This window comes from Cherax quadricarinatus, chromosome 17, assembly GCF_038502225.1.
Source record: "Cherax quadricarinatus isolate ZL_2023a chromosome 17, ASM3850222v1, whole genome shotgun sequence".
In the NCBI taxonomy this organism is placed as follows: Eukaryota; Metazoa; Arthropoda; class Malacostraca; order Decapoda; family Parastacidae; genus Cherax; species Cherax quadricarinatus.
Genome location: NC_091308.1, coordinates 40,090,166 through 40,114,933, shown reverse-complemented (window position 1 = coordinate 40,114,933; position 24,768 = coordinate 40,090,166). Strand labels below are relative to the sequence as shown.

The following is a 24,768-nucleotide window of genomic DNA, read 5'->3' as shown; positions in this document are numbered from 1 at the left end:
CTTTTTGTTACTGCATCCTGTTCTGAGCTGGCTTCATTACTGGACCATTCTCCAGACTTTTCCCATACCCCTATACATTCTGCTGGTGATGTTTCATCACCTGCTCCAGGTGCTGAGGCTCTGCCCATTTCGTCTAGAGCCTCTGCTTCTTGCATGCCTTTAACTATGCATCTGGCTTCCCCGAATATGGTACGATGGTTTTCAGATCTCCCACCTACCTCAGGTCGGGCCAACCATGGAACTATGCCTAAATGTGGCAGACCATTTGCTGACGACAGTTCTTCGATGTCAGCTAATTCTACCAAGAAACTACCTAGGCGACACCCACTTCCTTTATGTACCATGTTTACAAGTATGCAGTGGATTAAATTCTTTTCCTTACAACTTACATTTCCAACTGATTACCTTTCATGCTCTTCAAAGTGGTGCATGCATCATTTCAGTTCAGAATGCAGAACAAGCTCATGATCTTTCCCATCTTCCACTGATAACATTCCAGTCACAGTTCACAAGCACACTACTCTCAATTCTTGCAGTGGTATGGTAGTTTTACTGCACACCATTGTACAGAGTGATTTTCTGTCTTGCGGTGATGACATTTTGGAGCAATTAGCCTTTCAGGGCCTTTCAATTCTCAAAGTGGACACGTATGTCCCGCCCAATAGTGGGCACAGGCGTTTTCCCAGTAACATCGCCTGCTTAACCTGTGACTGCCACGAACTCTCGTTGTCCGTTTATATCTCGGGCCATCACCTAGGGGTCTGTAAAGTGGTCCCTACTCCCCAACAGTGTCGAAATTGCTGGCACTTCGGACACCCCACTAAATACTGTAGATCTGCAGCAGAGTGCCCAGTCTGTGGTGCCACAGATCATGCCGATACATCTTGCAGTCTTCCCCCCACTTGTCTCAACTTCAATGAACCTCATCCTTCTTTTTCCCGCTGATGTCAAGTCTACCTTAATGAACAAGAAATCCATTGTCTTAAGGAGAGTGAAGGCCTTACTTATGCTATTGCTATCTCTTGGCTCTTCATTGTGTCCCTTATTCTCGAGTAGCTAGGAGACCTCCAACCTTAGCAGTTCCCTGCCTACCAGCTCCTCTGGGGTCGTGTCTTCTGGAGTCACCCCCATCTCTAATTCTTTTGTGGCTTTACCCCCTGAAACCCCCACCTCCTAGTTTCTCAGTCTGCAAGGCCTTGCACACCTGCATCACCTTCGTGCCTATCACCTATGAAGTTGAACCTGTCTCATAAGCCCAAGCCTCTTTGCATTCCTCTGGTGCTTACAATTTCCCAACAGTTTTCCTTTTCGGCCTTTGTGCCTAGTTCTCACCTTGTTTCTAACTCTCACACGAAGGTAGAGGTTCACATCTCCCTCGTGTGATCCCCTCTTCCCCTGTTCCCCCCCATACTTCTTTCCCAATTACCTTCCAGCCTCCTTCCTCTCCTGTTCCACTACAGGGCTCTTCTGTCCCCACTGGCATATCTCTCCAGGTTCATTCTCCCTTCCCCTCTCAGACCTTTTTGGTTCCCTCCATAGTCTTCCTGATCTCTAATTGCTTTACCTCACCTGTCTCTGAAGTCATGGCATCGGCATTTTCCTTATCCACTGAGACACTTGACGTTATCTCAAACTATATTGCTGAGACGAAACCCTTGATGGACACTGGCACACCTCCTTCTACCCCTCCTTATTTTTCACAACCCTCACAGCAATCTTTTCCTTTGCAGCATTCTGCTTACTCTTTGCTTAAATACTTTCCGTTGCCTCCACACATTGACTTCACTGACCCTAATAGCCCATAGATTTTATCGCTTCTTATTGTTGGTATACTTGTTTTTGTGAATAATGCCTTATTTACAATGGAATATTCATGGCCTCAGGGGTAATCGGGGAAGCTACAAGTGTTGCTCTCCCAGTTGTCCCCAGTATTTGTCGGGTTACAAGAGCCCAAATTTCATTCAGCTGTTATTCATCCTGTTTCAGGTTATGTGCTGCTGCATTCTTCTGATCCCTTTCCTGGTGAATCATGTAATGAGAGTGCGCTTCTTGTGCACGTTGGTATACCATAGTAACAGGTCTTTGATCATTCTTTGCTGCATTATACTGCAGACCATATTTGCACAGATGGTATGCAGTTTGCTCTCTATATCGTCCCCCTTCCCATGCATTCTGTATCTCGGATATTGCATTCTTGATGTCTTCCCTGCTACCACCCATCTTGATGTTAGGTGATTTTAATGCTCACCATCATCTTTGGGGAGGGTTCCACTGTGACTCTCGTGGTGATCAGTTGGAGACTCTTCTCACTTCTCATCCTCTTCATTTTGATTCTGCACTCAGTCTCTCTCTTGCACTGATCTTTCGTCAGTTGCACTTGATTACACTTGGTTTGTTCTCCTGGATTTGCACGACAGTGATCAGTTTCCCATTTTTTTTACTTCTACTATGTATTCGCGGCCGCCTCGTAGCCCCCATTGGCAATTTGGACGAGCGAATTGGGACTTACACTCTTATCTTACCGCTTTTTGTGGGGACACTTCTTTGTCCTCTATTGATGAGCTGGTGCACCAGTTTTCGACCTTAGTTTTGACTGCAGTGTCACGTTCTATTCCTAAAACCTCAAGCAGGCATTCTCAGACATGCATGCCTTGGTGGTCCCCGGTGTGTGCCCATGCAGTGCATTTGAAATTTGCTGTGTGGAGCCATTATCGATATAATCAGACCTCAGATCGTCATCTAGATTTTATTGGGCAAGGAGAGTGGCTTGGTATGTCATACGCAATGCTAAACAATGTGTTGGCAAGACTACGTGTCTATCGTTACCTCGACTTCCCGTATGTGTGTGGTTTTGAAGAAGGTATGGAAGTTGTGTAGCAAGTATGCTCTGGACCCAGCTCCTGTTTTGCAGGTTGCTGGTGTTAGTGTTGAAGAACCTCTTGAAGTAGCCACAGAAATCGGGAACTTTCTTGTCCGTGTCTCCCAAGGGTTTCACCTCTGTCCCTCATTTTTCGCATCTAAGTCTACCATGGAGCAATTGCTCTTGGATTTTTCTTCTAATGGAATGGAGCCATATAATGCACTCTTCACTCTCCTACAGCTAGAGTCCACGCTTTCCGCTTACTGTCATCGGCAACTGGGCCTGATGATATTCATATCCGTATGTTACAACATCTGCACTCCACACCCCTTGCAGTCCTTTTGCGTCTTTTCATCTTACGTGGACACGAGGGGTTCTGCCTCAACAATGGAAATCTGCCATTGTACTACCTTTTTGCAAACCCGGCACTTCGGGGCTTGATACCTCTCACTGTCATCTCATTGCTCTGACCAGTGTAGTCTGCAAGGTGATCATTCTTTGGGGTATAGACGTCTGATATGGTATTTGGAGACTCGCCAATATGGCTTTTGCAAGGGACTCTCTACTTTGGACCCCTTGCTCCACTTAGATTCGCATGTGCGAGGTGCCTTTGTTAGCACTCTGTCGTAGTAGTCATTTTTGATCTTGGGAAGGCATAACATTTTAGCCCAAACCCACTCCTTAGGCCTCCTGGGTAATCTACCTACCTTCCTTGCTGCTTTTTTATCTGACAGACATTTTCCTGTCTGTGTTGGTGACTCGCTTTTCTCAAACTTTGTTCAGGCCGGAGGAGTCCCACAAGGTTGTGTCTTTAGCACTACCCTTTTTTCTCATGGCTATAAATGACCTACCTTCCGTTCTTCGATTGCATATTTGGTCGTCGCTTTATGTGGATGACTTTGCTTTAGCTTACGCTGGCACTGACTGTCACCTGCTAGCGGCCTCCCTTCAAGATGCGATTGGCCGAATTTCCCATTGGGCCACTTCTCATGGATTTAAATTTTATAGTACTTAAGCTCATTTCATTACCTTCACTAGACGTCCTCTTGTCCCAGATATTCCTTGTATTTTCACTGCTCACATATTCCAGAATGTGATACGGTCAAGTTTCTTGGCCTTCTCTTTGATCACCGGCTGACATGGAAACCTCACATTTCCTCTTTGAAGGCAGCTTGCCATGGTCGGCTGAATCTGCTTGCAGTTCTTGGCATCAATCATGGGGAACAGATCGCTGGACGCTGCTCTGTTTGCATTTCACCCAAGTCTTGTCCAAGCGGGATTATGGCGACGATGTCTATTCTGCGGCTTCTACAACTCTTTCTAAGTTAGATCCCATTCAACATCAGGGTCTACATTTATGCCTTGGTGCCTTTCGTTCATCCCCTGTTGAAAGCTTCCATTCTGAAACAAATGTTCCTTAGTTGATCATCGTGATGCTCATTGCCTTCTTCCCTTTGTCCACTTTCATAACCTTCGTGTTCCTTCTACATATAGGTTGGTCTCAGACGTTAGTTGAGGCCCATTATTTGTTTGGCGCCCCTGCTTATTCTGACCGTTTTCTCTTCATCTTCACTCCAGTCTTCTCTCCAGTTGCTTCCCTTGTATGTTTATTTAGCGTCTGCCTTTGTCCTTCTCCCTTGGGAGGTTCCAACAGTTCGTGTCTGTTCTCCCCTACTGCCATGCGCCAGAGCTCTCCTTCTTACAACTGCTTCTTGCTCTCGTTTTCTTGATAGCTTCCGGTCACATGCTCATGCCGTCATTGTTCATACAGATGGTTCTAAATCTCCTGACGGTGTTGGGTTCGCGGCGGTGTTCCCTGATGATGATGTCCGAGGTCATTTGTTAGACTCAGCTAGTATTTTTACCACCGAGTTGTATGCCATCCTCGCAGCACTTCTCCATATTACATATATGTTTCCTTAGACATTTGTGACCATTTCAGATTCCCTCAGTGCCTTACAAGCCATTAAACAATTTGATTCCCCTCATCCATTAATGCTTCGTATTCAACTATGGTTGTGCTGTGTGGTTAGCAAAAGCAAAGGTGTCGTTTTCTGTAGGGTCTATGGACATGTTGATGCACAAGGTAATGAACAGGCAGATGCTGCTTGCCGGTCAGTGGTACATAATCTTCCGATTCCCTTGACGGCCGTTTGCAACAACGTCGGTCTGACATGCATCATAACAAATTGCACTGTGTTAAACCACTTTTAGGTTTGTGGCCATCTTACCACCGTTGCCGTACTCGGGAGACTGCGCTCTCCCGTCTCCGCATCAGTCATACTCGCCTTACCCATGAGTATCTCATGGAACGACATGCTATTCCTCTCTGTGAGGTTTGTCAGGTCCTTATTTCGGTTCTTCACTTTCTTGTGGATTGAACAGTTCACCAGTGAGCTGGCAGGATTTACCTCCACTGACCCTACCACTCTTACCTTATCTTCTCTTCTTGCAGATAGCCCTGCCTTTGACTTACAATCACTTTTTGACTTTTTGTCAGCAACTGTTTTACTGTATGAACTTTGACAAATAGCCCTTAGCGTCCCTTCCAGCCCTTTTCTCCCCTCACCTCTGATCCTCTCTCTACAAAGCTATTTATAACCCCAGCACTACTTTCAGCCTCAGCGCTATGTGACCCTTGTACACTGAGGTCAGTGGTCACCAGCGGTCATACCTGTCCTAAGCTCCCTGGAAGTTAAGTTGGGGTGTTACCAAGCACCATGGCTTGTTGTAGCGTTTAGAATCTCAGGTTCATGTGTTAAAGAAGGAGGTTCTACTTCTTCAGGAGGAAAATAGGAGGTTGAAGCTTCGCCTAGATGAGTTTGGGAGTGAGTGAGAGAAGGATTTAGCTGGTAAGGAGGAAATGGTCACTAGCAGTGATAGTGGTAGCTGCTTTAAGTGACAAGTGGTTCACAGCTCAGGAAGAAGGAAGATAAGGAGGGTTAACAGAGAAGATGTGAAAATAGGAAATCGATTCTCTGTTTCCCAGGACGAGTGCACTTCAATGGTTAGTGAGGCTGAAGGTACCACTGATTTCCCTGCTAATCAAGGTAAGAATATTTTAATAGTAGGAGATTCTCAGGTACGATATATGGACTGTACTTTTTGTAACAGAGACAGAAAGGTCAGACAGAAGGTGTGCCTTCCAGGAGCTGGTGTTGGTGACATAGTCTGCAGGTTGGATAATATTATGTCAGGTAATGGGAATAAGCCCATTATCTTAGTGCTGGGGTAATGACATTGGGAAGGGTAGGAGAGAGGAGCTGCTGGATAAGTACAGGTCAGCCATAGAAGTAGTTAGGTCTAAGGGAGGGATCCCGGTCATATGTAGCATCTTGCCTAGAAAGGGAGTGGGCAATGAATGGATGTCTAGGGCAATTGGCATAAATTGCTGGCTAGACAGGTATTGCAAGGAACTTGCAATCCCATTCATTGATAACTGGGACCTATTCTTTGGCAAACGTGATATGTATGCAAGGGATGGGGTTCATCTCTCTGGGGATGCAGTGATTGCATTAGCCAATTCGATTGAGAGGGTAACTGATGACTTGTCTAGGAATTTAAACGGATAGATTATAGAGGAATGGGTATTTGTGGGAAACAATCGGGTTGCAGTATTAGGGTTAAAAACAGCACTGTTACCGGGATACCCCAGGGATATGTTTAAAAGACAATATTCAAAATAAAGTTGCTAGTAATGGCAAATCAACTGATTAACAAACAGAGAGATAGTAGAGGGCAACGAGTGACTAGCTCCCTTAAGGTTTACTATACAAATAGTAGGAGTCTAAGAAATAAGATAGATGAGCTAAGAATACTTGCAAGTGTATGTAATATAGATATTATTGGTATAACAGAGACCTTGTTCAACCTGAAAGATCGAGAAATGCCTTCTGAATGCAGCGTACAGGGTTATAAACTTTTCCACACTGATGATAGGTCAACAGGAAGGGTGGAGGAGTGGCGATGTTCGTCAGAGAAAATTTAAATTGTTGTCTTAGACATCATATAAGATTAGAAACATCAGACACAGAATTTGTTTGGCTACAGTTTCTCGAGGGTCGTGACAAATTAATTTTGGGTGTGATTTATAGGCCCCCATACCTTGATAGGGAGTGCAGTAAGCTGTTATGGGACGAAATTCATAAGGCATCTAGATATGAAAATGTTGTGATAATGGGAGATTTTAACTTTAGACAAATTGATTGGAACAATATGACAGAAAATCTTGAGTCTAGTGATTTTCTTGATACGGTTCAGGATTGCTTTTTATAACAGGTTATGACAGAACCAACTAGAGGAAACAATCTGCTTGACTTGGTTCTTGCCAACAAAGAGTCACTAATTAATAATCTTGAGGTTAATGATGAGCTTTGGGAAAGTGATCGCAAATCACTTAGTGTCAATAAGTCATGAAATTACCCAGATAACTGCAATCAAATCTCTGTCTCAGATTTTCGCTTGGCCAACTTCATGGGACTGAAAAATTACCTGGGTGGGCTAAATTGGGATGTCCTGACTGTGAGTCAGGTAGGTGATCTTGGTTGCCAATATGACGTTTTTCAGAGCATTCTAGCTGCCCAGACAACTTTTATTCCGAGTAGGGAAATTAGATCTAACAAAAATGATCTCAAATGGATGAACAATAGATTAAAATAACTCATTGGTCAAAAGAGAGGCATATATAGGCGTATCAAAAGAGGGCATGGGCAGATAAGAAACCAATATATTCAATTAAAGAGAAAAATAAAGGAATGAGAAAAGCAAAAAGGGATTATGAGGCTAAGGCCGCAAGGGATTCAAAGACTAACCCAATAAGGGTTCTTTCAGGTATACAGAAGTAAGATTAGGGACAAGATAGGCCCACTTAAGAGTAACTCTGGTCAGATCAATGACAGTGATAAGAATATGTGTGAAATTCTCAATACCTACTTCCTCTCAGTTTTCACCCAGGAAAATACTAGCGATATTCCTGAAATAATAGATTATGTAGAACAGGACGATAATAAACTATGTACGATTGCGGTAACTAGTGTCATGGTCCTCAGACAAATAGAGAAACTAAATCCTAACAAATCCCCAGGCCCTGATGAACTGTTTGCAAGGGTGTTAAAGGAATGTAAAGAGGAACTTAGCATACCTTTGGCTAATCTTTTTAACATATCATTACAAACTGGCATAGTGAATGATAAGTGGAAAATGGCAAATGCAATACCTATTTACAAGGCAGGTGACAGGTCCTTGGCTTCGAACTATAGACCAATGAGCCTTACCTCCATAGTGGGAAAATTTATGGAATCAATAATTGCTGAAGCAATTCGTAGCCATCTTGATAGGCACAGACTGATTAATGAATCTCAACGCGGTTTTACAAAGGGGCGTTCCTGTCTTACGAATTTACTAACTTTTTTCACTAAGGTGTTTGAGGAGGTAGATCATGGTAATGAATATGATATTGTGTATATGGACCTCAGTAAGTCTTTCGATAGAGTTCCACATCAGAGGCTATTGAGGAAACTTAAGGCACACGGAATAGGATGTGAAATTTTTTCCTGGGTAGAGGAATGGTTGACAAATAGGCAGCAGAGAGTTTGCATAAACGGGGAGAAATCAGAATGGGGGCACATCACAAGTGGTGTTCCTCAGGGGTCAGTGTTGGGCCCATTGTTGTTCAAAATTTACTTAAACGACATAGATGAGGGAATAAATAGCGACACAAGCAAATTTGTTGATGACACCAAAATTGACCGTCCAATTCATTCTAATGAGAGCACTAGAGCACTCCAGGATTATTTGAATAGACTGATGCAGTGGTCGGAGAAGTGGCAGATGCAGTTTAATATAGACAAATTCAAAGTTCTAAATGTTGGACAGGAAAATAATCATGCCACATATAAACTAAATAATGTAGATCTTAATACGACTGATTGCGAAAAGGATTTAGGAGTTCTGGTTAGCAGTAATCTAAAACCAAGACAACAGTGCATTAGTGTTCGCAATAAAGCTAACAGAATTCTTGGCTTCATATCTAGAAGTATAAATAACAGAAGTCCTCAGGTTGTTCTGCAACTCTATATATCCTTGGTTAGGCCTCATTTAGACTATGCTGCTCAGTTCTGGTCACCGTATTACAGAATGGATATAAATGCTCTGGTAAACGTACAGAGGAGGATGACAAAGATGATCCCATGTATCAGAAATCTTCCTTATGAGGATAGACTGAGGGCCCTGAATCTGCACTCTCTCGAAAGGCGTGGAATTAGGGGGATATGATCGAGGTGTATAAATGGAAAACAGGAATAAATAAAGGGGGATGTAAATTTGCTGACACCAAAATAGGCCGTCCAATTCATTTTCATGAGGACACTAGAGCACTCCAGGATGATTTGAATAGACTGATGCAATGGTCTGAGAAGTGGCAGATGCAGTTTAATATTGACAAATGCAAAGTTCTAAATTTTGGACAGTTAAATAACCATGCCACATATAAATTAATAATGTAGATCTTAATACTACTGATTGCGAAAAGGATTTAGTAGTTCTGGTTAGCAGTAATCTAAAACCAAGACAACAGTGCATTAGTATTTGCAATAAAGCTAACAGAATTCTTGGCTTCATATCTAGAAGTATAAATAATAGAAGTCCTCAGTTTGTTCTTCAACTCTATATATCCTTGGTTAGGCCTCATTTAAACTATGCTGCTCAGTTCTGGTCACCGTATTACAGAATGGATATAAATGCTCTGGAAAACGTACAGAGGGAGGGGGTCATTGGTCTAATCCGGGGGGGGGATGGACCTGCTCCGCATGGGTCAGTAGGCCTGTTGCACTGTTCCTTCATTCTTATGTTCTTAAACAGCGTGCTGAAAATTTCCAGCCAAGACAGGACTCGCAGCAATGGTTTCAAGTTGGAAAAATTCAGATTCAAGAAGGATATAGGAAAGCACTTGTTTGGTAATAGAGTTGTGGATGAGTGTAACAAACTCCCGAGTACAGTTATTGAGGCTAAAACTTTTTGTAGTTTTAAAAATAGGTTAGATAAATATATGAGTGGGTGAGGATGGGTGTGAGTTGGACCTGACTAGCTTGTGCTGCTGGGTCTGGTGCCATGATTCTTCCTTGAGCGGAGGTGACCAGGCTGGGTGGGTCATAGGGCTAAACCGTGGGGGAGGACATGAACCCGCTCCGCATTGGTCAGTAGGCCTGTTGCAGTGTTCTTTCTTCTTATGTTCTTGTCGGTTTAGCGCTTTCTCTGGTTATAATAATCCAGGTAGACTCCTGGTAGGTAGATCACACCAGTTTACTTCACCTAGGTAATTTCTCAGTCTTATAAAATCGGCCAGGCTGAAGTCAGAGACACTGGCATGATTGGAGTTATTAAAATAATTCAACGATATATTGAAAATGAGTTACTTGTGACCGCTTTCCCAAGTTCATTATTAACCTCGAGATTATTAATTAGAGATTCGTTATTGGCGAGAGCCAAGTCAAGCAGGCTATTTCTTCTAGTCGGGTCTGTCAGAAATTATTGTAAAAAACAATCCTGGATTGTTTCAAGAAAGTCGCTAGATTTCCCATCAATTTGTTTGGACTCTAGAGTTAAAAATCTCCCATTAACACAACTTTTTTGTATGTAGATGATTTGTGAATTTCTTCCCATAGAAGTTTACCATGTTCGCTATCAAGGTTTCGGAGCCTGTAAATCAAACCCAGATTCAGTGTCTGTCGCTTCTAATTTTATATTCTTGTCTAATGCAACCATTGAAATTATCTCTGACGTATTCGCCTCCTCACCACCCTCCTTGACCTTGTTGATGTGGAATGATTTATACCCTTTAATGTGGCATTCAAAAGGCATTTCTCTATCATTCAGGTGGTATTCATGAGTTAAGCGTGATTTATTATATATAAGGAGTCCCTCTATTTTTCGTCCCACAACGGAATTAAATCTGAAGTACTTACCTCTCTTTCTACGGCTCCCCATAACTCCTGACGTTGAAGACACACCTTGGATTTATCTCTTCACATTAAGAAATTTACCCTTCAATTACTTTCCTTTTTGGGGCTCAACTGCTCAAGTGCGATACCTGTGTTTATTTTTTCTGCAGGCTCCCAGCGTACGTATATGCGAGGCGGCGTGGGTGCTGCGGACGATGCTGTTGTCACGAGCCCCGCACCTCCTGCGTGATCGACGACACCGTGGCTGTTCCCAGCCCAGGTGCGGTGTGGGTACCGAGCTAACGGAGTGGCTCCTATCCCTGTCCTCTACCGTGCACTCCAGGTCGCAGGCAGCGGGCATGTGGCAGTCGCTGCTTGAGGAAGGTGCTATCTATCACGGTAAGACTGGTTTATATCTCATTAAATGCATAGACTCTTACCCGATGCTAAAAATGATGGTTCGTAGGTTCGAGTCTCCTTCAGCCAGAGATCAGTGTTTGTGTATATTTCGCCTGCTCTTGCGAATTCCTTGCATTGTTAATGTCTCTAGTAAGGCTGATGCATGCAGGGGATGAGATGAAAAGCTGTAAGCCTTCTCCCTGAAAACTGGCTGCCTTGGATCAAAGTCTAGCGCAAGCTGGACGCCAAGGTATTGGTCCAGTGTGGGTAGATTGGTAAAGCTCTGCGTACCTTGTTCCAAGGTTCGTAGGTTCGAGTCTTCTTCAGCCAGAGATCAGTGTTTGTGTGTGTGTGTGTGTATATATATATGGAGGTACCACCACTGGAACTGTCCTGGGGACCCTCATCCTCAGAGAAAAGAATAATTTTGCTTCAGGGAAAACTCAAGGTTCTCTCTGAAGCTGTTTGAAAGTTTTTTCCTACCACCCCCTATATTTAATGTATATTTTATTTAAAGACGAAATACATTGACGAAAGTACAATAGGGAGCAAAAACAACATATATAAAAACTCAAAGCTACATCTCGAATACTTCATCCAGCTCCCTGGCGGTGGGCTGCATGCCCAGAATGCTGCAGGAATTTCCCCTCTGGATCGCGACACTGAGTCTTTGAAAAAGAAAGCTGGCTGCCCTGTGGTCTTTGGTTTCTATGATGAGTTTTTCACCCAGCTCTTTGAAGAACTTCAGAGCACACCTGCTCCATGCTTCAAGGGTCTCCGACCCTGTCGGGATGAAGATATAGCAAGGGGGAAGGTCTTCATAGTTGCGGGTCTTCTGGGTCTCCCTGTGGCTGGCAGCTCCACCCCCTTCAGCTACTGAGTATGGGAAGTAGGTGTCTGTCAATGTGGCGGCACAGGTGTAGTCCCAGGTAATCTGCTTTCTATCCCTCCAGGGTTGCATAGTGTCTCCATCAGGACGTTTTTGACTTCCATCTGACTTCTGCACTTGGGGTTCCCGTTGGGCTGGGCAACGGGCTGATTCGAGGCTTCTCTTTACACACACACACACACACACACACACACACACACATATATATATATATATATATATATATATATATATATATATATATATATATATATATATATATATATATATATATATATATATATATCGTGCCGAATAGGCAGAACTTGCTATCTTGGCTTAAATAGCAACGCTCATCTTGCCATATAGGGCAAGTGAAAATTTGTGTATGCAGTAATTTCGCCCAAATCATTCTGAACCTAACGAAAAAAATATATTTCACTGTGTTTGTTTAGTATTAAATTACTGTAAACCAATCTAAAATATATTAAATCTAAAATATATTTAGTTGGGTTAGGCTAAAATAAATTGTTCTTGTTATTATAAGGTTAGGTAAGTTTTCTAAGATTCTTTTGGTGCAAAATTAAAAATTTTTACATTAACATTAATGAAAAAAATATATCTTTAAACGTATAAGAGAAAATTTTAGAACGGACTTAATTTTAAATGAGTTCTTGCTAATTGACCAGTTTTACATATTCGGCACGACATATATACATACATATATATATATATATATATATATATATATATATATATATATATATATATATATATATATATATATATATATATGCAAAACAACCACTCTGAAAGAATAGAGAAATTCCAAGCGCTTTCGTGACCACTCACATTATCAAGGAACTATGAAAGTAAAGCATCCAAGGAAGGTATATAAGGGGGTCTGGCCAACACCTCACTATCATATCCCACAACGGTTAAACACCCGACGCGCGCCGGCCCAACTGGACAGGTCCTTTGCACAACCACCAACAAACTATTCTACCCAAGAAAATTTTTAAAATTATTATTTGTCCAGTGTATTATTAAATTCTTCCCAAATTCTATTAATTATAAATGGATCTAATTTATATAAACCAAAGGAAATATTCATATTATTGTCAAAACTGCTTTTTATGAAACAAGATTCAATTATATTCCTGTCGACCATGGACTTGCTTGATACTACTTTCTCAACTTTTTGAAAATCAATTGGATGGTTAAAATCTCTTACATGAATAAATAGAGCATTGGAATCTTGTCCAGTTCTAATGCTATATTTATGTTGTTTTAATCTTAGTTCGAGATTTTTACCAGTTTAACAGTAATAAACTTTATCGCAAATTTTACAAGGAATCTTATAGACACATCCATCAGCATTTTGGGGGGAATTCTTTATCAAAAGTTTTTTTACTGTATCAAGATTTTTTAATACAACTTTAATATTAAAAGTCTTAAGAAGAGAAGGCAACCAAGTTTTCATGGTAAGGGAGAACCAACATATTTTTAGTTGAATAAGGCTGGTTGTCCCTTTTTGGATTGTAAAAAGTATTTCTAGCAATTTTAAAAGATTTATCAATTACATTTCTTTGGAATTTTAAATCATTACCTATTTCATAAATTTTGGATATTTCCTCATCTATGAACTCAGGACTACAAATTCGTAAAGTTCTCAAAATCATTGATGAGAAAACAGACAGTTTAACTCGATCTTGATGCGAAGAATAATAGTGGACATAGGAACAGTTATTTGTAGGTTTTCTGTAAATTTTAAATTTGAATTCATTATTACCCTTAATAATTAAAACATCTAGAAAAGGTAATGAGTTATTTTCTTCAAACTCAACAGTAAAGTTTATGGAATGGGCTAAGCTATTTAATTTTCCAAGGAAATGGTGTATATCTACATTTTTGGGCATAAGACACAAAATATCATCAACATATCTGAACCATTTAGCTCTATTAGGGAGGATTGTGTTAAGCAATCTTGTTTCAAAAAATTCCATGTATAGGTTACTAAGAACAGGTGAAAGAGGATTTCCCATTGCCATACCAAACTTCTGAGTGTAAAACTTATCATTAAATACAAATTTTGCATCAACAATGCAAAGTTTAATAAGTTTAATGATAGTAGGAACTGGCAATGGTAAATCATAGTTAACGATTTCTTCAGATAAGAAACTTAATAAATCATCAACAGGAACTTTCGTAAACAAGGAAGTAACATCAAAGCTTACCATGTTAAAATCATTTAAGTCTGTCAAGGAGCTTAATTTATCAACTACGTCTATGTTGTTTTTAACATTAAAGTTAGAAATTTTGCCAACAATTGGGCTCAAAATATCAAGAAGCCATTTGGATAATTTATATGAAACTGACCCTATGGAGCTAATAATTGGTCTGACTGGATTCCCTGGTTTGTGTGTTTTTATTAGTCCATACATGTAAGGCAAAGATGGATTAGTGGAAGTAAATTGTTTGACTAATTCATCTTTGCCTTTCAGTAGAAGTTTTATTGTTTTATTGAAATTGCTGTTAACGGTTTCTAGGGGATTTTTCCTAAGTTTCGAATATGTTTCAGTATCATCTAAGAGATTATTCATTTTTTCTTGGTAATCATTTTCTTTCATAATTATTATTGCATTTATTTTGTCTACTTTAGTAAGGCGCAAATTTTTGTTATTAAGTGTATCATAAGCTTTCAAGACAAAATAAATGCAATAGTAATTATGAAAGAAAATGATTACCAAGAAAAAATGAATAATCTCTTAGATGATACTGAAACTTAGGAAAAATCCCCTAGAAACCGTTAACAGCAATTTCAATAAAACAATAAAACTTCTACTGAAAGGCAAAGATGAACTAGTCAAACAATTTACTTCCACTAATCCATCTTTACCTTACATGTATGGATTAATAAAAACACACAAACCAGGGAATCCAGTCAGACCAATTATTAGCTCCATAGGGTCAGTTTCATATAAATTATCCAAATGGCTTGTTGATATTTTGAGCCCTATTGTTGGCAAAATTTCTAACTTTAATGTTAAAAACAACATAGACTTAGTTGATAAATTAAGCTCCTTGACAGACTTAAATGATTTTAACATGGTTAGTTTTGATGTTACTTCCTTGTTTACGAAAGTTCCTGTTGATGATTTATTAAGTTTCTTATCTGAAGAACTCGTTAACTATGATTTACCATTGCCAGTTCCTACTATCATTAAACTTATTAAACTTTGCATTGTTGATGCAAAATTTGTATTTTATGATAAGTTTTACACTCAGAAGTTTGGTATGGCAATGGGAAATCCTCTTTCACCTGTTCTTAGTAACCTATACATGGAATTTTTTGAAACAAGATTGCTTAACACAATCCTCCCTAGTAGAGTTAAATGGTTCAGATATGTTGATGATATTTTGTGTCTTATGCCCAAAAATGTAGATATTCACCATTTCCTTGGAAAATTAAATAGCTTAGCCCATTCCATAAACTTTACTGTTGAGTTTGAAGAAAATAACTCATTACCTTTTCTAGATGTTTTAATTATTAATGGTAATGAATTCAAATTTAAAATTTACAGAAAACCTACAAATAACTGTTCCTATGTCCATTATTATTCTTCGCATCAAGATAGAGTCAAACTGTCTGTTTTCTCATCAATGTTTTTGAGAGCTTTACGAATTTGTAGTCCTGAGTTCATAGATGAGGAAATATCCAAAATTTATGAAATAGGTAATGATTTAAAATACCCAAGAAATGTAATTGATAAATCTTTTAAAGTTGCTAGAAATACTTTTTACAATCCAAAAAGGTACAACCAGCCTTATTCAACTAAAAATATGTTGGTTCTCCCTTACCATGAAAACTTGGTTAATATGCCTTCTCTTCTTAAGACTTTTAATATTAAAGTTGTATTAAAAAATCTTGATACAGTAAAAAAACTTTTGATAAAGAATTCCCCCCAAAATGCTAATGGATGTGTCTATAAGATTCCTTGTAAAATTTGCGATAACGTTCATTACGGTCAAACTGGTAAAAATCTCGAACTAAGATTAAAACAACATAAATATAGCATTAGAAATGGACAAGATTCCAATGCTCTATTTATTCATGTAAGAGATTTTAACCATCCAATTGATTTTCAAAAAGTTGAGAAAGTAGTATCAAGCAAGTCCATGGTCGACAGGAATATAATTGAATCTTGTTTCATAAAAAGCAGTTTTGACAATAATATGAATATTTCCTTTGGTTTATATAAATTAGATCCATTTATAATTAATAGAATTTGGGAAGAATTTAATAATACACTGGACAAATAATAATTTTAAAAATTTTCTTGGGTAGAATAGTTTGTTGGTGGTTGTGCAAAGGACCTGTCCAGTTGGGCCGGCGCGCGTCAGGTGTTTAACCGTTGTGAGATCTGATAGTGAGGTATTGGCCAGACCCTCTTATATACCTTCCTTGGATGCTTTACTTTCATAGTTCCTTGATAATGTGAGTAGTCACGAAAGCGCTTGAAATTTCTCTATTCTTTCAGAGTGGTTGTTTTGCATATTCTGAAATCACCTGTTTACTGTGATCTTATTGCATATATATATATATATATATATATATATATATATATATATATATATATATATATATATATATATATATATATATATATATATATATATATAATATGGTATCAAACGATTTAAGTAAAAAAAAACAAACTGGACATCAAGTTGGAGGGAGGAAGTATGGAAGAAGTGAATGCGTTCAGATATTTGAGAGTTGACTTGTCAGCAGATGGGTTTATGAAGGATGAAGTTAATCATAGAACTGATGAAGAAAAAGGTGATTGATGCTTTGAGGCATCTGTGGAAATAAAAAAAGTTATCCATGGAGGCAAAGAAAGGAAAGTACGGAGATATAGTGGTACCAGCACACATATATGCGTGTGCAGCATGGAGGAAAGTAGAGGCAGTGAAGATGTCGTGTCTAAGGGCAATGCAGAGAATTAATATGCAGAGAATTCATAGTGTGGAAATTAGGAGTTGTGGAGTTACTAAAAGTATTAGTCAAAGAGCTGAAGAGGGGTTGTTGAGGTGGTTTGGTCATTTAGAGGGGATGGAAGAAAAAAGAATGACTTGGAGAGCATATAAAGTTATAGTGGAAGGAAGGCGGGGTAGGGGTCGTCCTAGGAAAGTTTGGAGGGAGGGGGTAAACGATGTTTTGTGTGCGAGGGGCTTGGACTTTCAGCAAGCGTGCGTGAGTGTGTTCCCTGCGAGGTCACCGGAACTGTTTGTGACTTCTTTCTTTGGGGGCACGTGAAGAGCACAGTTTACGTACCACCACTACCTGTAACCCAGGAGGAGCTGAAAATTTCGATCACTGAAGCAGTTCTCATGATAACACTAGATATGCTGCAGAGCGTCTGGATCGAACTGGACTATCGCATCGATGTTTGCCGAGCAAGCAGAGGGGCGCACATTGAGTGCCTTTAAATGTTACCCTATCCCACATGAAATTGAATGAAAGATTATTCCAATAAAGTTACATGTTATACCTGTTTGAAATCAGGGAGTGTTTTTGTGGCCACCCTGTATACTGTTAGATTAGGCGTTTACCTAAAATAATGTTCTGCATAGAGATATTTATTAATGTAAACCATACCACGGGCGGGATTTGAACCCGCCCGTGGTATGGTTTGTTTGCAATCGTGTCATTACGATTTCGTGAGTCATATTTATTAATGTGTCTGCCACCTAAGCGTCAGTTTACCAGTTTTTTTTTCTTTTTTGAAGTTTAGGAAAAGTTCATGACGCGTTAATTTTAGAAAATACCACATAAATAAAAGGATTGCATTTTTCTTACATACAAATATCTTTTCGAAATATATTTATCAAAGAGAACACTAGGAAATTTGTTCAAATGTGTTGTAATGTGTCTTCGTGTACATTGTGTGTGTGTGTGTGTGTGTGTGTGTGTAGTCGCCTAATTGCGGTTGCAGGAGCTGAGTCATAGGTCCTGGCCCTGCCTCTTCACTGGTCGCTATTAGGTCCACTCTCTCCCTGCTCCATGAGCTTTGTCATACCTCTTCTTAAAGCCATGTATGGCTGCTGCCTCCACTGCATCACTCTCCAGACTATTCCACTTCCTAACAACTCTATGAATGCAGAAATACTTCCTAACATTTCTGTGACTCATCTGAGTTTTCAACTTCCAATTGTGTCCCCTTGCTGCTGTGTCCCATCTTTAAAACACCCTGTCCCTGTTCACCTTGTCAATTCATCTCAGTATTATATATGTCGTTATCATGTCCCCCTTACCCCTCCTGTCCTCCAGTGTTGTCAGGTCGATTTCCCCTAACCTTTCTTCGTAGGACTTTATCTTTAGTTCCGGGGCTAGTCTTGTTGCAAACCTTTGCACTTTCTCTAATTTCTTGATGTGCTTGACCAGGTGTTGGTTCCAGACTGGTGTTACATAATCCAATATAGGACTGACGTACACGGTATTCAGAGTCTTGAACGATTCCTTAATGGGGTGTTGGAACGCTATTCTTTGGTTTGCCAGGCGCCTATATAGCTGCAGCAGTTATTTGATTGATATGTGCCTCAGGAGAGGTGCTCGGTATTATATTCACCCCAAGAGCCTTTTCCTTGAATGAGGTTTGCAATATTTGGCCCCCTTGTACTCTGTCTGCGGTCTTATTGCCCTTCCCCAGTCTTCATGACTTTGTTCTTGGTGAGTTTACCTGGAGAGAGTTCCGGGGGTCAACGCCCCCGCGGCCTGGTCTGTGACCAGGCCTCATGGTGGATCAGAGCCTGATCAACCAGGCTGTTACTGCTGGCTGCACGCAATCCAACGTACGAGCCACAGCCCGGCTGGTCAAGTACCGACTTAGGTGCTTATCCAGTGCCTGCTTGAAGACAGGGTTCTTCAGGATACTGTCACCACAAGGTTCTTCAGGGTAGTGTCACTACAAGGTTCTTCAGGATAGTGCCACTACAAGGTTCTTCAGGATAGTGCCACTACAAGGTTCTTCAGGATAGTGCCACTACAAGGTTCTTCAGGGTAGTGTCACTACAAGGTTCTTCAGGATAGTGTCACTACAAGGTACTTCAGGATAGTGTCACTACAAGGTTCTTCAGGATAGTGCCACTACAAGGTTCTTCAGGATAGTGCCACTACAAGGTTCTTCAGGATAGTGTCACTACAAGGTTCTACAGGATAGTGTCACTACAAAGTTCTTCAGGATAGTGCCACTGGAGTTTACCTGGAATTTACCTGGAGACATTTCCGGGGGTCAACGCCCCCGGTTAAACTCCAGGAGTCAGTTGCTGGAAAAGACTTGCAGCCTGTCCATCTCCCTTTGTAGTCCTGCCTGATCCTCATCAGATTGAATTCTCCTCATTAGCTTCACATCGTCTGCAAAAGAAAACTCCTGAGTCTATCCCTTCTGTCATGTCATTCACATACACCAGAAACAGCACATGTCCTAGGACTGAACCGCGTGGAACTCCACTCATTACAGACGCCCACTGTGACACCTCGCCTTCCTGTCAGGTATTCTCTGATCCATTGAAGTGCCTTTCCTGTTATAGTTGCCTGGTCCTCCAGCTTGTGCACTAATCTGTAATGTGGAACTATGTCGAAAGCCTTGCAGTCCAAGAAAATGCCATCTCTCTCTCTCTCTCTCGTCTTCCTTTACTTTGTCGTAAAACTCCAGTAGGTTTGTGACACAGGATTTCCCGTCCATGAAATCGTGCTGGTTGTGATATATATTCTCATTCCTTTCTAGGTGCTCCACCACTCTTCTCCTAATAATCCTTTCCACGACTTTGTATACTATGCATGACAGTGACGTTGGTCTGTAGTTTAATGCCTCGTGTCTGTCTCTTATAAAATGAGACTACATTCGCTGTCTTCCACACCTTAGGTAGCCGCCTTATTTCGATAGATGTATTGAAGATGACTCACGAAATCGTAAGGACACGATTGCAAACAAACCATACCACGGGCGGGGATAGAACCCGCCCGTGGTATGGTATGTATTAAAGATTATTGTTACTGGCACGCAAAGCGCCTCTGCTCACTCCCTCGGGACCCACGGAGAGATGTCCGGTCCCAACGCCTTTGAGGTATCTAGTTCATTTAGCAGCCTCTTTGCCTCCTCCTCATTGGTGTCTCTTGTGTCCAGCACTTGTTTGTGTACCCAACCATTCTGGTTTCCCAGAGTATTGAATATGATATTGTGTATATGGACTTCAGTAAGGCTTTCAACAGAGTTCCACATCATAGGCTGTTGAGAAAACTTAAGCCACACAGAATAGGAGGAGAAATTTTTTCCTGGGTAGAGGCATGCTTGACAAATAAGCAGCAGAGAGTCTGCATAAATGGGGAGAAATCAGAATGGCGGCACGTCACAAGCGGTGTTCCACATGGGTCAGTGTTGGGTCCGTTGTTGTTAACAATTTACATAAACGACATAAATAGCGACATGAATAAATAGCGACATAAGCAAATTTGCTGCTGACACCAAAATAGGCCGTCCAATTAATTCTAATGAGGATTGATGCAGTGGTTGGATGTTCTAAATGTTGGACCTAAGTGTTTGTAATAAAGCTTACAGAATCCTTGGCTTCATAGCAAGAAGTATAAATAATAGAAATCCTCAGGTTGTTCAACTCTATATATCTTTAGTCAGGCCTCATTTAGATTATGCTGTGCAGTTTTGGTCACTGTATTATTACAGAATGGATATAAATGCACTGGAAAACGTACAAAGGATGACAAAGTTGATCCCATGTATTAGAAATCTTCCCTATGAGGATAGACTGACGGCCCTGAATCTGCACTCTCTAGAAAGACGTAGAATTAGGGAGGATATGACTGAGGTGTATTAATGGAAAACAGGAATTAATAAAGGGGATGTAAATAGCGTGCTAAAAATATCTAGCATAGACAGGACTCGCAGCAGTGGTTTTTAAATTAGGAAAATTCAGATTCAGGAAGGATATTGGAAAGCACTGGTTTGGTAATAGAGTTGTGGATGAGTGGAACAAACTCTCAAGTACCGTCATAGATGCTAAGACGTTGCATAGTTTTAAAAATAGGTTGAATGAATACATGAGTGGGTGTGGGTGGGTTTGAGTTGGACTTGACTAACTTGGGCTACTAGGTCAGATGCCGTGCTCCTCCCTTAAGTAAATGTGACTGACCTGACTAGGTCAAGACATTGGCTTAAGCTGGTGGTAGAATTGAACCTGCCTCGCATGGGCCAGTAGGCCTGCTTCAGTGTTCCTTCTTTCATATGTTCTTATGTGCTTATGCCCACTGGAAATACTTCCCTAAATCTCGTGTTGAGCTCTTCACATACCTCTCGGTCGTTTCCTGTGAATTCCCTCTCCTCCCTTCTTCAGCGTCATCACCTTGTCCTTAACTCTTGTTTTCCTCCTAATGTGGCTGTACAACAGATTTGGTTCAGACTTGGCTTTCGATCCTTTGTCATTTTCGTTTTGCCGCTGGACCTCTCTCCTTATCTATGCATATTCGTTTCTGGCTCTTCGACTAATCTCCTTATTTTCCTTGGTCCTTTGTTTCTATATTTTTTCCATTCTCTAGTGCACTTAGATTTTGGCCTCTCTGCACATTTGGGTGAACTAAGGGATCGTTCTGGTCTTCCCATTATTTCTGTTGGCCTTGGGAACGACCCTCTTCTGTACCTCCTTGCATTTTGCTTTTATGTATTTTGTTTCACTTAATGATTTTTTCCACTGGACCTCAAGCAGGAAGTTCCTCAGGCCTGTGTAATTCTCTCTATTGTAAGTTGGTTTCTCCCATCCTATAAATATGAGGTCCAGTCATGCTGGCTCATCCTCTCCTCTCTCTTTCTGGTAGTGTCCCTAACATGTTGATGCATGAGGTTTTTCCAGTACCACCTCCATCATCTTAGCCCTCCACATTTCTGATATACATGTGGTTCCAGGTTTTCCCAGTCAATTTCCTTGTGACTGAAGTTACCCACAACTAGCAACTTTGTCCTGCCCACATGGGCCCTTCTTGCCATCTCAGCTAATGTATCAACCATTGTTCTGTTTCTCTCATCATATTTTTGTCTTGGCCTCCTGCTATTCTGTGGTGGGTTGTACATCACTGCAATCACCACCTTGGGACCCACCAGTCTGAAGTTTTCCTACTATGCAGTCCCTTGCTTCCTCTCTGTCCCCTTTGTGTGTGTGTGTGTGTGTGTGTGTGTGTGTGTGTGTGTGTGTGTGTGTGTGTGTGTGTGTGTGTGTGTGTGTCTATGTGTGTTTGGATGAGTACATATATTGTTTTTATGTCATGTAATTTTTCTGTTGAAATTTATTTTTGTTATATTCTCGTGGAAGCCCTAAACTCGTTGGGGCCTTACAGCGCCTGGGAATTTGTAAGTAACTAGGTATGATCTTTTGAATGAAAGTGTAGTCACATTTTCTTGGAGGAAAAGCTTATCTAAAGCTTTAATACACTCCTTTAAAGGGGTAACGAAGCAGAGAAAATTTATAGAGGCGCGAACCCCTCAGTGGTGTGCGTGTATAGCTGAATAACCCGCGGTGCCTCGTCCACTCCTGGGCTGGGACACCTACTCCTGGGACGGAGCCCTGGGTCCTCGGATGGAGCCCTGGGTCGGGGGATGGAGCCCTGGGTCGGGGGATGGAGCCCTGGGTCGTGGAATGGAACCCTGAGTCCTGGGATGGAGCCCTGGATCATGGGGTGGGACGAACGGTACTGAAGTGGGATTCCGTCTCCTGGAGTAGGACGTCCGGACCTGACATGTGACATTCAGTTGTGGGGCCATGACGTCCAGTCCTGAGGCGGGACACCCAGTTTCTCGGGTGGGACATAATTCTGTGGTGTAATGCCCAGTCCTAGCCAAGGGTTGTCTAGTTCTAGGGAGGAATACAGTTCTGTGGTAGGATGACCAGTCCTGCGGTGGGACACAATCCTGTTGTGGGAAGGGATGCACAGTCCTGAGGATATAATGATATATTACCACTGTAATAAATGGGAATACAAAATATACCTACACTAAATACTTACAACATTACTAACAAACTTACAAACATTATTGGGTATTGAAAAGTGATAGCAGTGAATGTTATCCTATAACATAGGATTGAAGAGTAACTTTTATCTTGTGTATGATATCAAATATAATTTCGTTTTACTGGGATCTATTGTTTGTTTATTATGGCATCGACTGAATAAAGCAAGACCTGGGTTACCGCGGCTTTTGATTCGCCTTCAGTCACAATACCACTACAGACTTTGTGACTGGTATCACAAGAGCATACACGCTCTTCAGTAATTTAAGAGAAATGGTATAAAATACCAATAAGAGGAAAAAAGACACAAATTGCCAATGATTCGACCACACATTTGGCTTTATCAAATCACAAACAGATCTGTTTGTGACTTGATCAAGTACAGTGGGCGAAACGTTGTCAGTAAAGGATAGCATTGTACTGCATTTGTGTCCTTTTCCCTCTCAATTCTCAAAAGACCATTCAGATCCTGGCAGCTCAGAAACAAAGATTCAACTTTCAGTAGTGGTTGAGGTTTTTACCTCTCTCTCTCTCTCTCTCTCTCTCTCTCTCTCTCTCTCTCTCTCTCTCTCTCTCTCTCTCTCTCTCTCTCTCTCTCTCTCTCTCTCTCTCTCTCTCTGTGTGTGTGTGTGTGTAGCTAGCTCATGTCTTCCTCCATAAACAAGGACAAGGTACTCAATGGGTCAGCAATTCCTAATATCTGAGAAATAAGATGGTAACTTCACCGCCCATCTGAACATCCTCCTCAACATTCAACATTCATACTAGCAGCACAGTAAACTAGTTACCTGAAGAGGAAAAACACATCTAATCATATCTACCACTTAGATAATTCAGTGGTGAACACTAAAAAATGGTGAATACACAGATAACACAATCGTGAATTTACAGATAATAAAATGGTGAACACTCTGATAGATGAGTGTTGAACACTCACGTAAATTGATGATGAACACGGATAATAAATATGTGAATAATCAAATAATTCAGTGGTGAACATTCAGATGATCCTAAGGTGAACATCCAGATGGAACAACAATAAACACTCAAAAAGATTCAATGGTGAACACACACATGTTCTTCAAGGGTCCAGCAGATATAACCCCAGTGTAAGTACAGTCAAGAGCAGCAGCTCAGAAGCAGAGGAATCTACCTACACACACAGACTAAAAATGATCCCTGACGACTATGTTCAAGGGAAGGAGACAAGAATTGGAATTCATACCTAAGTGGAGCTAGGTTACAATAACCACAGACTAGTCTTCAGGCTGGGTGGGATGCTGAGAACAACCACAGACTAGTCTTCAGGCTGAGTGGGACGCTGAAAATCACAGACTAGCTTCCACGCTGGGTGGGGCACTGACAACCACAGACTAGTCTTCAGGCTGGGTGGGACGCTGACAACAGCCATAGACTAGTCTTCAGGCTGGGTTCGACGCTGACAGCCACAGACTAGTCCTCAGGCTGGGTGGGGCGTTGACAACCACAGACTAGTCTTCACGCTGGGTGGGACGCTGAGAACCACAGGCTAGTCTCCACGCTGGGTGGGGCACTGACAACAACCACAGACTAGTCTTCAGGCTGGGTGGACCTGACAACCACAGACAAGTCTTCAGACTGGGTGGGAC

The 24,768-nt window shown here is 41.1% G+C and overlaps 1 protein-coding gene across 1 annotated transcript in view; it reads left to right on the top strand.

Annotated features, from left to right (window-relative positions):
- Positions 1–24,768, top strand: part of Epac (Exchange protein directly activated by cAMP) — a gene marked incomplete at its 5' end in the record, with an annotated part of 1,038,330 nt that overhangs the window by 630,237 nt on the left and 383,325 nt on the right. Inside the window, one exon of the mRNA XM_070086005.1 lies at positions 10,968–11,196. Coding sequence (XP_069942106.1) covers positions 10,968–11,196 — 229 coding nt within the window. The remainder of the gene's footprint in view (positions 1–10,967; positions 11,197–24,768) is intronic.